The following is a 14,319-nucleotide window of genomic DNA, read 5'->3' as shown; positions in this document are numbered from 1 at the left end:
ACTGAAGCATCGTATATTCATTCCCCATCGAAAGTAGCTCTTAAGCATAGGCTCAAGTCTTAAACCCATGAATAGATTTTCTAATTCAAGTAAGATGTACACCTTCCTGGAATTTCTTGGATTAGGGATAATATAATAAACTTCTCTAAACTTTGGATTAAAGGGAAAACGGGAGCTGCTTCTTCAGATGCACAGTCTCTGTCAGTAGTCAAGGTGTGTGTTAACCACTGGAAAATCTTTCAGTGACTAGAAAGCTGTGTAGTTGCTTGCATATATTGTTCCTGTGTCATGGAATAGAATAAATGCCCATTATGTTTTTACTGCGATTCAGTCTGATTATATTTACCTGTAACTACAATTAGTTGAATTAATGTCCCTTGCAAGTTTTAGGTCTCTTTTGACACAACTCTTGAAGCTGTGGAAAAATTTTTTTAGTTCTGTCACTGGACAAAAGCACCAGCTCTTCTGTAAAGTTAAGCTGTCATTTACAAACTGTAAACAAGGAGAATTTTTTAAGTTTTCTAGGATGGCTGTAAAGACCAGCATGGGCTCCTTTGTTCCTTGTACTCTTGTGCTTTTTTCCTCAAACATGCTTTTTACTGCAAATGTGAACATGCCATCAAGTTGTAATAGTTGGTGGCAGGTATTCTGTTTCTTACTTGTGAAAGTGTTTTCTGCACCAGGAGGTCGCATGAAACCTAGGAGACAGGGTAACGAAGTTTTTTGTTTTGCTTTTTTTTATTACTCTGAACCATTCAGAGTGGATTCACCACGCATTACGTGGATGTACGCTCTTTTATTTAAAAATAATATGCACATTACAGCAAACAGCATCTACCCTAAGCAAGCTTTTCTTAGGATGAAATATATCGGTCTTTTCCATCCATGTCCATGGGATGATACGTATATGTTACCGTTTATATATGGTAAAGAAGATACAAACCTACCTCTTTATGTAAGCAAAGAGAAGTTCTTTTTTTCTGCTGGTATGGTATATGATGCCTTTTTCACAATTTGCTGCAGGTGATACAACTACCTGCAGCAACCTGGGCAGGTTTTTTTGTTTGCATAAATTCCTCTTCTACACCAGGTAAGGTGCTGCCACTGGTGGGGATTTCCACAAACTTTTCCTGTTATTGTTCTCAAATCATAGAGTAGCCCAGGTTGGAAGGGACCTTGAAAGGTCATCTGGTCCAACCTTTTGTGGTTTCCTTTAATGTTAAAACTTTCCCTTAATGTCAAAACTTTTATTTAATGTCATCTTTGTCTTGATGCCTATGTACATTTTTACTGGCTCAAGTCATGCGTGTGTTGAAATTCTCTCTCATCACGATACAGGTTATCTCCTGGTTTCTTTTGCTCACTTACTGGTCTCTATCGATGTTGTCCTTTGTCTTAAATTTAATTTTAAAATGTCTTCACCAGGAACTGTTTGTGTGTGTGTATAGCACCGTGAAAATTAAAAGATTCATTCACATCAGGGAATTCTGAGTGTGATGGTAATAAAAAAAATGTCAGATTTTAAAATTTGTTAAAGAATAGAAAGAACTTTATTTTCTGCTCGCAGTGAAGAGTGGCAAATTTCTTATACCTTCTGTATATGTCTGTTAAAGAGGAACCTGCTAAATACAGTGTTTATGTGCTTATTCATCTGCACAAATATGTCCTCTAAGTATTGGCAGGTTTGCACAAAAAGACTAGATGCAGAATAATTAATGTCGGTCTTATTTCATTGTGTTGAACTGTGTACTTTTATTTTGAATTGACTGTTCTTTTTAGATACAAAGCTGTTCTAAGTTAAAAGTTTTAGTCTAATTAAAGAGAACATGGCATATTTTGTACTAAACTACTCAAACCATGGATCATCACCATTTTTAATTTTGGTAACTCAATCTTAAGTTTCCTTCCAGAGACTTTTTCTTAATGTATCCTTGGAACCTTCTGGGATGAGGAACTGATAATATTGCTGAAAAATCTCAGGCTGCCCAGAGAGGTTGTGGAGTCTCCTTCTCTGGAGACATTCAAAACCCGCCTGGACGCGTTCCTGTGTGATATGGTCTAGGCAATCCTGCTCCGGCAGGGGGATTGGACTAGATGATCTTTCGAGGTCCCTTCCAATCCCTAACATTCTGTGATCCTGTGATTCTGTGAAAATCTTAAATTGTCTCGCTCAGCTTTCATTATGTGCTGGTGAGGAACTCCAACCAAAGCAAGTATGGAGAACTCTTGCAGCTGCTTTCTCGGAAGCTGAGGTCTTCTGATTGATATCACGTTCATTGGTATCTCTCTCTTAGCTGCTTCATTGTAGTGAACAACAGAAGTCATATTCACATAAATGTGTCACTGCTTGGTACATAGCTATTCTAACTGACATTTATAATGGAATAATGTGCAGACTAGGTATGTTTGCCAGGTGTTGAATGGAGAACTTGTAATGTAAATATATCACAAGAGAGAGACTGATTTCGGTCCTAAAACATAGAAGTGCATGGATTGGAAGAAGGTGCTTATACTTTTCTTTTTAAAGCTAATGGTCTGTTAATTTTTAGCTAGTTTTGATTTGTTTTTTATAACTGTGCATTTCTCTGCAATTTATTTCTGTTCACTTGGTTTTTTTAATCTTCTTTGTTTTAATGTGTGCCTGTTTGCCTGTAAAGGGATATTACTCTATGAGCCCTTGTGATGATGGATATGTAAGTGTCTATATCTTTATATCCTTTCACATTGCCTGCTGCAGTCTGTCACAGTCTATATTTCTCTTCATTTCACAATGCGTAACAATTTTCTGTGCATTTTAACTTGTGGTGACATTAACTGTATGGTTTGTAAAGAGCCAAAAAATTTGCAAGGCTTGGGATTTCTGCATGGAGAACAGAAGTTCTAAGTAACCTTATGGCTTCATAATATATGTAACACAGCATGTCAACAAAAGAGCAGCTTTGTCCACAACTTCTACATGAAACACAGCTTGTTTATACTTGTTTATATCATGCGGAAAGCAATTATGTCTTCCACATGAATATCCATGTCTATAGCATACGATGTTTCTGAAGTGTGCCAACACCAGCTGATCCCACAACACCTTTGAGTAAGCAGATAAATGTTATCGCTTAAGATAATACAGCAAATTGACTTGTGCTCTTCAGAGGTGCGTCTTATTTTGCATATTTGAATTTTTAATCTGTAAAGTGAAACTTCTTCTCTGTAGTAAAGATTATTGAATTGTTTCGTACAATTAAAATGCATCTTCTTTCACTGAAAACTGAAAAAGCAAAACAATATTCTGTGTACTGCCTGTGACTTCTGTAACCCAGATGGAAGTTTGTATTCTGGCAATATTACAAGTACACCATAAGTATCTAATTTTGCCCATAGTCAGTGCATTCTTTGCAAAGAGAGGAAATGAGTCTACCTCTAAGTAACTCTGTATGTAATCAATTCATAAAAGTGATTGACACCAATTCTGAAAAATGTCAGTCATTATTCTACTTTAAAATAATCCATATTTATTATATTTTTCTGCTTTCTTTGGGTAAAACAAGAAACAAGATTTTGCCTTTCAATAAAAACTGTACTTTTTTTTCAAACATATTCCTCACCTGGAATTTCAGTAACCCCTGTGGGCACTGAACTTCCTGCTTAAACCAACATTTTGTTTTGAGAAATGGTCATAGAATTATTGAATGCAATGGACTATTCCTTACGTGCTTCTTTTTATCTTGACATAGATAATACTGTCCACATTCACCTGTGTTAAAAGAACACCTGCATCAATCAACCTGTTCCTGTTGATGATGTGAATGGTCATAATGGACACCCTTTGCCTAATGTTTAGCATTTTGTTCCCTCTCATAATGGTCTGTTTTGAGATTGAGGAAAGTTGATTACAGATGAGAAAGGATTAATTAAATGATCTTTGCTAAAGAAAGGTTTTGCTCTTATACAGGTAGCCTTAGTTAAAAGTAACTTTATACAACATAGAATGTAATAACTTACAATGCAGAGTTGTTTATAAAATTTTTGTAAAGCTGTCTGACTCAAATCCTGAGTTATGTCTTGAATACATAGATAGCTTTCAGCCCCCCCTCACTGTTTATATGTAGTATTACAGTGTGACTTTTTTATGTATACTTCAGATGTCTTGGAGAACCTGTGGAAACTTTCCATAACAGCATATCTCTAGTTTAAGTAAGAAAAAAAAATTAATTAAAAACATTTGCAGGTCTTCTTATGAAATAAATTTGCATAGCCCCGGTAGACCTGCCAGGTTACACAAGCTTGGAGTTTGACCCATCACAGACTGCAAGTAGCAGTCTTACTGTCATTAGTGTATGACAAATGAGCTCAGCATACCTTTCTGAGTTCTAATGATAAGTACAAATTTGCTCAGACTTCAGTTTTTACTCTTCACATAGTCATCACATAACTTTGATTATTAATTTTGAATCTCCATTGAATTTACACTGAATTCTTATAGCACATTTTCAGAGTGGTAACTAAGGACAGAATCTGGCTTTCAGCTCTAGCCTTCAGCATGTTATGAATATATACATCAAATAGCATAGTGGAGTTGGTTTGAATACAGGGCTGCACTATTTGATAAAATCAATTGTGGTTTTGGCTTGCACATGAAATGCATCTGTTTTCTTTTATAAATATTGATTTCTTTTTCCCCCTTTGAACTTCTTTGTTTTATTCCATGCTGTTTGTATTCATGCCTCGCTTGGTTCAAAAATGAAGGGCTGCCATCTGTGGCTAATCTGCATCGTGACAGAATTACTTGACTTAATATGGCACCTGGTTTGGCTTTGGCAAGAACCAACACAAATATAAGTCATACCCCATGATCCTACCAGAATGAGCTATGCTTGGGCTGTTGTTTTCTTGTGTTTGTTTCTTTTCCTTTCCTTAAGACACCCAGTTTCTGCATGTGTTTCAAATATGACAAATGGTTCTGCTTCAAGCTAGATTTTGCATGAAAAGGGTTTTGTTCAAGATTAAATCCGTGAATGTTGGGAGTCGTGTATTGCAGATGAGTCATGTACGCCCCATGTTCTTCACACTCTTTTCATTGACTGGCAATTTAAGCAATACTGTTACTCAAAAGCTTGAGTTAATATTTAACCTGTTCCAGGAAAGGTAAGACTGGGGAAAGGGCTTGGGAGAAAATGCTGAGGAAATAATGCTTTTTAATCTAAGGAAATGGTAGTAAAGAGGAGCTATGTAAACTTGGCTGATGGCGGCATCATCTGGTGGTTGACATGATGGATGTGTAGTGAGGAAGTTACCTGTCAGCAGTGCCTTTGACTCTGTTTGTCTTTCAGTCTGTGGCCTTGGTTTCATCACCTGGAGATGAAGATCTTAATGTTTCTACTAACCTTATGAGAATATTAAGAATTTACTTTCTATAGAGTGCTTCGAGGGCTATGAATGCACAGTGATGATAGTTTTACTTTCTCTTGTCTAATTATTTAAAAGCAGCTGTTATAAATAAATCCCAACTTTCCAGCGTCCAAATACTCTCTCTCTCAAAAACACAGTACAGTTGGAGTTTTTGTACTATTGCCACAGAAATGACAAGGTATCAGAGTTCAGCATTTAGATTTGAGAATGAACATCAGAAAAGAGAACGGATCTGTGAGGATCAAAAAAAACAAAAGGCCAAAGTGGGCTCTGTTCTGCCCACTTCCAGACTTCAATATTAACATTTTCCTCAGTTAAATGTATCCCTTTGTTCCTAAAAAAGAATTTTAAAAGGCTTCGTGTTTTTACATGTATCTGCAACATAGAAGTCTATTTTTAAAAGCACATGGCTAAAGTTTTGCAAAGAACTTAAAAAGACTTTTGTTATTAATTTGGTGGTAGGGCAGATTTTTGTTCCAGAGAAATCTCTTGCTTTTGCTTTCTGTGGTAGCAAAGTGTTGAGAGGGGTGAAGGCTAGTTCAGCTGGCACTCCCACCAGAAGTAATGCACGTGGAAGCTTTGCTTTTGATCTGCTGTGTACAAAGATAATGGTGAAGGCGATGACCTTTTTCCACTGGCTAGATTATATATCTTAAATTAAGTAAGTGTGCTGACGTGAGTAAGCCCAAGAGCTGATTTGTAGGACCCAGCTGTATTTGAGGTGTGGTTTTCCTTTTGTTAGAGCTTATGCGCAAGTCAAGAACTAGAGCTTAACACAACTTTTTTGGGGTTAGGTTATGTAAAGGTACTTAACTCGTAAATATGCTGAGATTGGGACATCTCTGATCCATACCAAAGAGGAGAAATGGAAACAAACAAATACTACCTAGTGAAATGTGAAAGGAGTTGCTGAAGCGGATGTGTATTTGCTTTGATGGGCTGCCTGCCAGGGAATTCCTCATGCACATTTACCCTTCCCTGCTTGTGTGGGGCAAGGCACTCTGTGAGGTGGAGAAGAGCACTCTGCTCAAGGAATAGGAGTATTAAACCAAGTTAAAATTAAATGTTAGGACGGGTCTGTATTTCACTCTTTGAATTAGAAACATTACTGTGAAGGAAGCCATGAAATTTTCAGTAGAGTATGGGTCATATTCCTCAGGCTTAATTTCTGCCTGAGTCCATAACCCAGTGCTTCCTGTTGCCGAGACTGCTGCTTCCAACTGGTCAAATCTGCCAGCATTAAAGATGAGGCATGGGGCTTGCTAGAAACTGTTGTGGCCTGTCGGGGGTATTGGCTTGAGCTCTGTGCTGGGACAGGCACCCCTTGAGGCGGCAAAAGCAGCCAAGGAATGGGTGCAGAGGTGGTGCTGGCCAGACTGGTAGTGGTCTAGGAGTGAGAGCTGAAGAAGCCACGGTACCAGGAGGAGAAAGGCTGGCAGGGTAGTGGAGCTCTGGGGGTCTGGGGTGCCACATGTCTTTCCCCTTTAAAAACAAGGATAAAAAGATGAGAAGTTAAGAGTCTGTGGTGGGTAGGAGGGTAGCCTGGATGTTAAACTGCATGAGCAGCACTCAGCAGTACTGTATTTGGATCACTTGTTTGAAAATTAAACTGACTGAAAATCGCTTCAGACGCATTTAGCAATAGATGGAGAGCACGTGATGCTGCCCCTCGGCGCGCTGCGTGGCTGTGTGCTTCACAGCGTGCCTCAGCGGTCTGACCCGAAGTTGTGCGGACCCTGAAATCGTAGCCCTACGAGCCACAGGAGAGCTGCTGGGTTGCCTAACTGCCAAAAAACGCCCAGTGAAGAAATACAATTCTCTAGCAATATTTTACTACAATCAATTTTCTCATAAAATTACTTAAAATAGAGGCCTAAATAAATTCCAAAACAGGAAAATACTTGTACCAGAGTTGCTACTATACTGTATCAGCTGTTATTAACTTGATTTGCAGAATTATTCTGTCATAATCAAACACTAAATCTGTTGGCTTTCTCTTTATGGTGGTTGTGCCATGAGCTTTCGATTGTTTAATTGTAAAATAATAATTTTTAGCTCTTGCACACTGCCGTTCATTGGCAGATCTCAAAAAACCCAGCTTATTCAAGAGATTGATGCCTGTATCTGCTTTCCAGATGAGAAAAATTGAGGCCCAGAGATGTGAAATGACATGTGTAAACTCTGTCTGCAGTCGATATCTGAATTGGGACTAGAAGCATATCTCCGGAGACCCGAGCGAGTCTCTTACTCAGTGGGCCATCCTGGATGGATACAGATTAGCTTACTTATGACTAATGGCAATCATGTAGACGAAGATGAAGAGAGGAAATCTCTCCCTGTAACATGGTTGCATTCTTTCTGGTTATCAATGGTGCTGACCATAGTCAGTCAGATTCAGAAATGAAGGTGCAGTGAAGGCGAAACTAGCCCTGAAAAACTTTTCCTGTTTCTGTTTTGCCTCGTTGAACCTCATGTAATATGAACTGCATCATTATTGCTTTCCCAGAAACACCAAAAGCCTGAGAGCGCTTCCTTCCTTCTGTGCAGGTTCTAGACTGATAAACTTGGGTCTGATCAGGAAGGGGGGTGCTGGACAAGAAGGCTCTCCATCTCCGTGCTCCTGCCCTCAGAGCTCCAGTGTAGGGTCTGCCTCACTGTGTGGTGCCTTTTTGGTGTAGGTAGACTACAGAACCAAACTACTAAATGCTTTGCTGTGCTCCATCTGCCAGCATAAAAAGTAGTTTGGGAATTAATGGGACTTTATCCTGCTTGATCTGACCAATTTTTAAAATCCAAATGTTTTTCCAATTGAATTTTCTGTAGTTTGAAATTTATAAAAGCTTGCAAAATCTTACACTTGCCAAAAAGTTTTATTTGTGTGGAAGGGTGATGCATGTATCTTTGCCAATTATATATCCTTTAGTTAGATTTTCGTTGGAGCACGTGTTTTTCTTTCTAAGGCAGCAGAGAAGTGGCAGGTAAAAAGGACTTTGCTGAGAAGCAGAGCGCTTTTATATACATCTATTTACTTTTAGTGATCTGCTCTGTTTCTATTCTCACTACTGTTCTTTGTCTCACCTTCTCGTCTTCAAGGGCTCTGTCATTTCTTTTGCTTTAATGTACTAGAGCCACTTTCCTCCCCATTTCCTTTAATGGAGAAGGGTGCTGAGGAAGGCAAGGAAAATGATTTGTGATTTCATTGCACACTCAGGTACAAGATGATAGGTTTTGACTGGGAAAACAGTTTGTTTAAGCAAAAGTTAACTTTTGATATTTATCAAAAATGCTGAGGAAAATGAATACAAATAAAGGAGGGGAAAACAGTTTAGGTAGACGTACTTTGAAAGACTTTTCTATTGTGTAAAATAAACTGATTTGAGAACTGCTGTCAAGACAGGTTAATTTTGAAGTGCATGACCTGTTAATTGTCTGTTGTGTAGAAGTCATTCATTGACTTAAACATAATATAACACACTTTCCAATGTACATATAAGCTTATTTCACATCTAAGAGAGCAGTTCCTTGTATTACAGAGGATACCCACGAGGTAGTGTGTTCAAGAATATGTCAGCTGGTGTAATTCAATATTCTCTATGGTATTTCATGCTTTTTGTCTCCTAAATCCCTCAGTTTTAAATGTGACAATAGACATCGATTATATAGCTCCCATTGAAAGAAACTGGGTTAGAAGAGAGGACCGATTTTAAAGGCATAAGTGGTGATGAGAGATTTTTTAGAAAGCAAGGAGTGAGATCAACACAAAGAGATGACACTGAATATTCTGCGAATATGGCATGTGGTTGACATCAGAATGTATGATATGAAGTGCTTTTATGCCAGAATTGCCGATTCTTGGCTCACCTACAATTAGCTCTAGCAAAAAAAAATTTACTGAAGCAGACAACTTTTACATGGCGTTGATATTGTTAAGGTTTGACTTGTGCAGCAGTGGTGGCTGCATATGCTCTGTGTCACACTGCATCAGGGAGGAAATATCCAGGCTTAAATTGAACTTGTCCTACGCTGAACCGCTGAGAAAAGGCATGCTGTTCCATATGCTGTACCTGGTCTTTTCTTTACATATTAATAGTTATATATAGGGGTATATATTAGTAGCAACAGACGCTCTGATAACATTAGTGTCGAAACAAAGAATTATAGCAAATTTATATGCTGTAATACATGGTATGTCTCCAGTGGAATATTATTGCAACTTTAAGGTATTGAAATTTTTGAAGTCACTAAATGTGTTTAGCAAGTTCTTCAACTTCCTCAGTGAGCTTCGGATGGTAGTTTCTACTCACTTTTTTCCTTTTATTTATGTATTTTTAAATGCTTCAAGTATAGGTAATTTTTGGAGTATGACAGTGAAGATAACATAGCCAGATCATAACAAAAGAGGTTTTTACCTGTGAAACACTTTAACAGAAATAAAAGATAAAAACTGAAGTCCTCTCTTTCTTTAGCTGTGTTTCTGTGTTGCAACATAGGTTTTATAGGAAAAGAACGGCAGAACCTCAGTGAGAGAATTCACTGTGGACCTCATTAGTAACACTAATCACTGGAGCACTGCTGGATCTTATCCTCACTAACAAGGAGGGTCTGGTTTAAGAGGTGAAGGTTGAGGGCAGCCTTGGTTGTAGTGACCATGAGATGGTAGAGTTCAGGATCTCATGTGGCAGGAACAGAATAGCTAGCAGAATCACAACCCTGAACTTCAGGAGGGCCAACTTTGGCCTTTTCAAGCAATTGCTAGGGGAAATCCCATGGGACAGGGTACTAGAAGGTAAGGGGGCCCAAGATAGTTGGTTAGCATTCAAGGACTGCTTCTTCCGAGCTCAAGATCAGAGCATCCCAGGAGGTAGGAAGTCAAGGAAGGGTACCAGGAGACCTGCATGGTTAAGCAGGGAACTACTGGGCAAACTCAAGTGGAAGAAGAGGGTGTACAGATCATGGAAGGAGGGGCTGGCCACTTGGGAGGAATATAAGTCTGTTGTCAGAGGATGTAGGGAGGCAACTAGGAAAGCTAAGGCCTCCTTGGAGTTAAACCTTGCAAGAGAGGTCAAGGACAACAGAAAGGGCTTCTTCAAATACATTGCAGGTAAAGCCAACACTAGAGGCAATGTAGGCCCACTGATGAATGAGATGGGGGCCCTGGAGACAGAGGATAAAAAGAAGGCGGAGTTACTGAATGCCTTCTTTGCCTCTGTCTATACTGCTGGAGGCTGTCCTGAGGAGCCCCGGACCCCTGAGGCCCCAGAAGAAGTCAGGATAGAGGAGGAATCTATCTTGGTAGATGAAGGCTGGGTCAGGGACCAATTAAGCAATCTGGACGTCCATAAATCCATGGGCCCTGATGGGATGCACCCGCGGGTGCTGAGGGAGCTGGCGGAAGTAATTGCTAGGCCACTCTCCATCATCTTTGCTAAGTCGTGGGCAACGGGAGAGGTGCCTGAGGACTGGAGGAAAGCGAATGTCACTCCAGTCTTCAAAAAGGGCAAGAAGGAGGACCCGGGTAACTATAGACCGGTCAGCCTCACCTCCATCCCCGGAAAGGTGATGGAGCAACTTGTCCTTGGTGCTGTCTCTAGACACATCAAGGATAGGGGGATCATTAGGGGCACTCAGCATGGCTTCACCAACGGGAAGTCATGCTTAACCAACTTGATAGCCTTTTATGAGGACGTAACCCGGTGGATAGATGATGGTAAAGCTGTGGATGTGGTCTATCTCGATTTCAGTAAAGCGTTTGACACGGTCTCCCACAGCATCCTTGCAGCTAAACTGAGGAAGTGTGGTCTGGATGATCGGGTAGTGAGGTGGATTGTGAACTGGCTGAAGGAAAGAAGCCAGAGAGTGGTGGTCAATGGGACAGAGTCCAGTTGGAGGCCTGTGTCTAGCGGAGTCCCTCAAGGGTTGGTACTGGGACCAGCACTATTCAATATATTCATTAATGACTTGGATGAGGGAATAGAGTGCACTGTCAGCAAGTTCGCTGATGACACAAAACTGGGAGGAGTGGCTGACACAACGGAAGGCTGCGCAGCCATTCAGAGGGACCTAGACAGGCTGGAGAGTTGGGCGGGGAGAAACTTAATGAAATATAACAAGGGCAAGTGTAGAGTCCTGCATCTGGGCAAGAACAACCCCATGTACCAGTACAAGTTGGGGGCAGACCTGTTGGAGACCAGCATAGGGGAAAGGGACCTGGGGGTCCTAGTGGACAGCAGGATGACCATGAGCCAGCAGTGTGCCCTTGTGGCCAAGAAGGCCAATGGCATCCTGGGGTGTATTAGAAGGGGTGTGGTCAGCAGGTCGAGAGAGGTTCTCCTCCCCCTCTACTCTGCCCTGGTGAGGCCGCATCTGGAATATTGTGTCCAGTTCTGGGCGCCTCAGTTCAAGAAGGACAGGGAACTGCTAGAGAGAGTCCAGCGCAGAGCCACGAAGATGATTAAGGGAGTGGAACATCTCCCTTATGAGGAGAGGCTGAGGGAGCTGGGTCTCTTTAGCTTGGAGAAGAGGAGACTGAGGGGTGACCTCATTAATGTTTATAAATATGTAAAGGGCAAGTGTCATGAGGATGGAGCCAGGCTCTTCTCAGTGACATCCCTTGACAGGACAAGGGGCAATGGGTGCAAGCTGGAACACAGGAGGTTCCACATAAATATGAGGAAAAACTTCTTTACGGTGAGGGTGACCGAACACTGGAACAGGCTGCCCAGAGAGGTTGTGGGGTCTCCTTCTCTGGAGACATTCAAAACCCGCCTGGACACGTTCCTGTGTGATATGGTCTAGGCAATCCTGCTCCGGCAGGGGGATTGGACTAGATGATCTTTCGAGGTCCCTTCCAATCCCTAACATTCTGTGATTCTGTGATTCTGTGAACACTGTTCGTGTGAAATTTGGACTAATCTGTTGTGATTTCTTTCTTTTTTTTCTTTTTCTGATCCAGGCTTCCACAATGTTAAGAGCATCTTTAGCCCCCGTGTAAGTATTTATTGCTGAGCTTCACTTATATCTGTAGAGAAGAGGAGGAGGGCTTTGTAAACTCGAGTGCATTGCCAGTTGTTTGCAAATGGGAATCACTCGTCCTCTCTGTGCTTCCTCCGATCTCAGTGAACGTTGCATGAAAATACTGTGTGATCTGTGTTCTTCTGTTGGTTAGGTTCAGTAACATCCTAATTTCGGCAGGATGTTGCTAATCCAGTAAATCTGCCGCTCCACACCTGTGAATTAGTTGCTGTATTTTCTTTACTGTTTCCGCACAGTACAGTACTGTTGTTGTGATTGGTTTGCTTCTCACAAATCCAGGAAAAGGGGGAATCAGTAACGTGGATTTTTGAGTGCTCCAAGTTTATTTTTTTTGTGACTGACTTAATAAACTTTGGCTTATAAGATTGAGTAGAGATGGTATATCTGAGGTGAAGGTTTTATTAAATTTTTGAGACATTGTTTTGATCCTTCTGTTGTTTACAAGATAATTAAAGGGACAATTATAAAATTTGTTTTGAAAAGTGGTGGGATAGGAAGATAGGAGTAAAAATTGTTTAGTGGAATATATTTAAATATTAAAATTAAAGCATTGACTGGAAGCAATTTTGTTAAGTGAAACTTCTATTGCAGTATTAAAACTCAAAATAGCAAGATAGTACTGGTGCATGCAAAATGGTCCTGTATTAAGTCTTATGTTAAGCCAGCATAGTCCAGCCTGTAAAAATCCATTCAGCCTACTACCTTTGCCTTGGAGAAGACATTCTGTGCGCATGAGGGCTTAGAGGTGAAGTTGGAGCTGCAGCTTGTTACTCTGTCTATTTATAACCGTGTGCTAAGAGCCACAAGCTGCTGCCCTCATGCCCTTGCGGTCTGCACAGCACAAAAAAAAGGATGTTGCTGGGCTGTTCTGTGCCACTAAAATGCTCAGATCATCAACTGGCTAGTTGTCAGAGTGTAGTGTCTGCAAGTTATGATGGTAAATGAGCTGCATGCATGGTGAAAAAATAAGTCCAAGTTTAAAAAGTCTGTTGTTCTAACACGGTAATAAAAGTAACAAAGGTGTAAAAATGCGGAAGCTCTTTTCCTGAAGCAGGCTTCCTGTTTTGGCTCTTCTCACCTCAGTAACATCAGCTGCACTGAATGAGAAGAGAGAGTTTTGATTAATGCCTTTCCCGTTTGCATTGTAGGAAGATGCAGGATGTGCCATTGTTGCCCTCTTTGGATTATGAGAAGCTGAAGAAAGATTTGATTACAGGGAATGATCGTCTCAAGGCCTTCTTACTGCAGGCTCTGCGCTGGGTAAGGGAGAAGGCCTCCGCAGAAATAAAGAAATAGGCCCTTCTGGAGGCGTCCAGAACTAAAATCCATCTTGTGAGCAAGATTGTTCTGGTGATCAGTTCAGCATTATAGGCAACTTCTCTTTGTCAGTGAAGCTTGCTGAGGCTCTTGAGATGATGAAGAAAGCTCAGGCAGTAGGTGTGTATTTGTAGCAGTACTCTCCTCATCTGAGGAAAGCCAGATGGGAATTCCCGGGATCTTCAGTGGAAGTAATTCCTGATGTGTTTTCAAGGAAACTGTTGTTTTAGGCAGTTCCTTTTTCCATGTATTGCCCTGTTTTAGATTTATATAAATATTGCTGGATCAGAGAATAATTGCCAGTTTACCTTTATAATCAGTGTGTTCTACAAGAGCCTATATTTTGGTTGACTCAGATCATGTGATGATATTTCAGAAAAATTAAAGGTGACACAGGAAGTTACATTTTCCTGCTAAAAAGGAAGCTGATGGGGTCGAAGTGACAGACGTGAAAGATGATAATAGTGGAATTCTGATCAAGCTTCTATGTCCATTTTCACATAAAAAAACATCCGTTGGGTCTGACCAGGGGTTCTTCCAGCCCAGTACTCTGTCTCAGATATTTTA

At 40.5% G+C, this 14,319-nt stretch overlaps 1 protein-coding gene across 5 annotated transcripts in view; it reads left to right on the top strand.

The window, feature by feature from the left end:
• ARMC9 (armadillo repeat containing 9) overlaps positions 1–14,319 on the top strand; it is an 80,526-nt gene that overhangs the window by 19,965 nt on the left and 46,242 nt on the right. For 4 of the 5 annotated variants that reach the window (XM_068406202.1, XM_068406201.1, XM_068406199.1 and 1 more), the window contains exons 10-12: positions 2,658–2,693; positions 12,356–12,390; positions 13,584–13,695. In XM_068406202.1, the coding sequence (XP_068262303.1) occupies positions 2,658–2,693; positions 12,356–12,390; positions 13,584–13,695 (183 nt within the window). The remainder of the gene's footprint in view (positions 1–2,657; positions 2,694–12,355; positions 12,391–13,583; positions 13,696–14,319) is intronic. The other variant, XM_068406203.1, reaches the window with a different exon arrangement.

The sequence above is a fragment of the Nyctibius grandis genome, chromosome 8 (assembly GCF_013368605.1).
Source record: "Nyctibius grandis isolate bNycGra1 chromosome 8, bNycGra1.pri, whole genome shotgun sequence".
Classification (NCBI taxonomy): Eukaryota; Metazoa; Chordata; class Aves; order Nyctibiiformes; family Nyctibiidae; genus Nyctibius; species Nyctibius grandis.
This window is presented reverse-complemented; position numbering and strand designations above follow the sequence as displayed.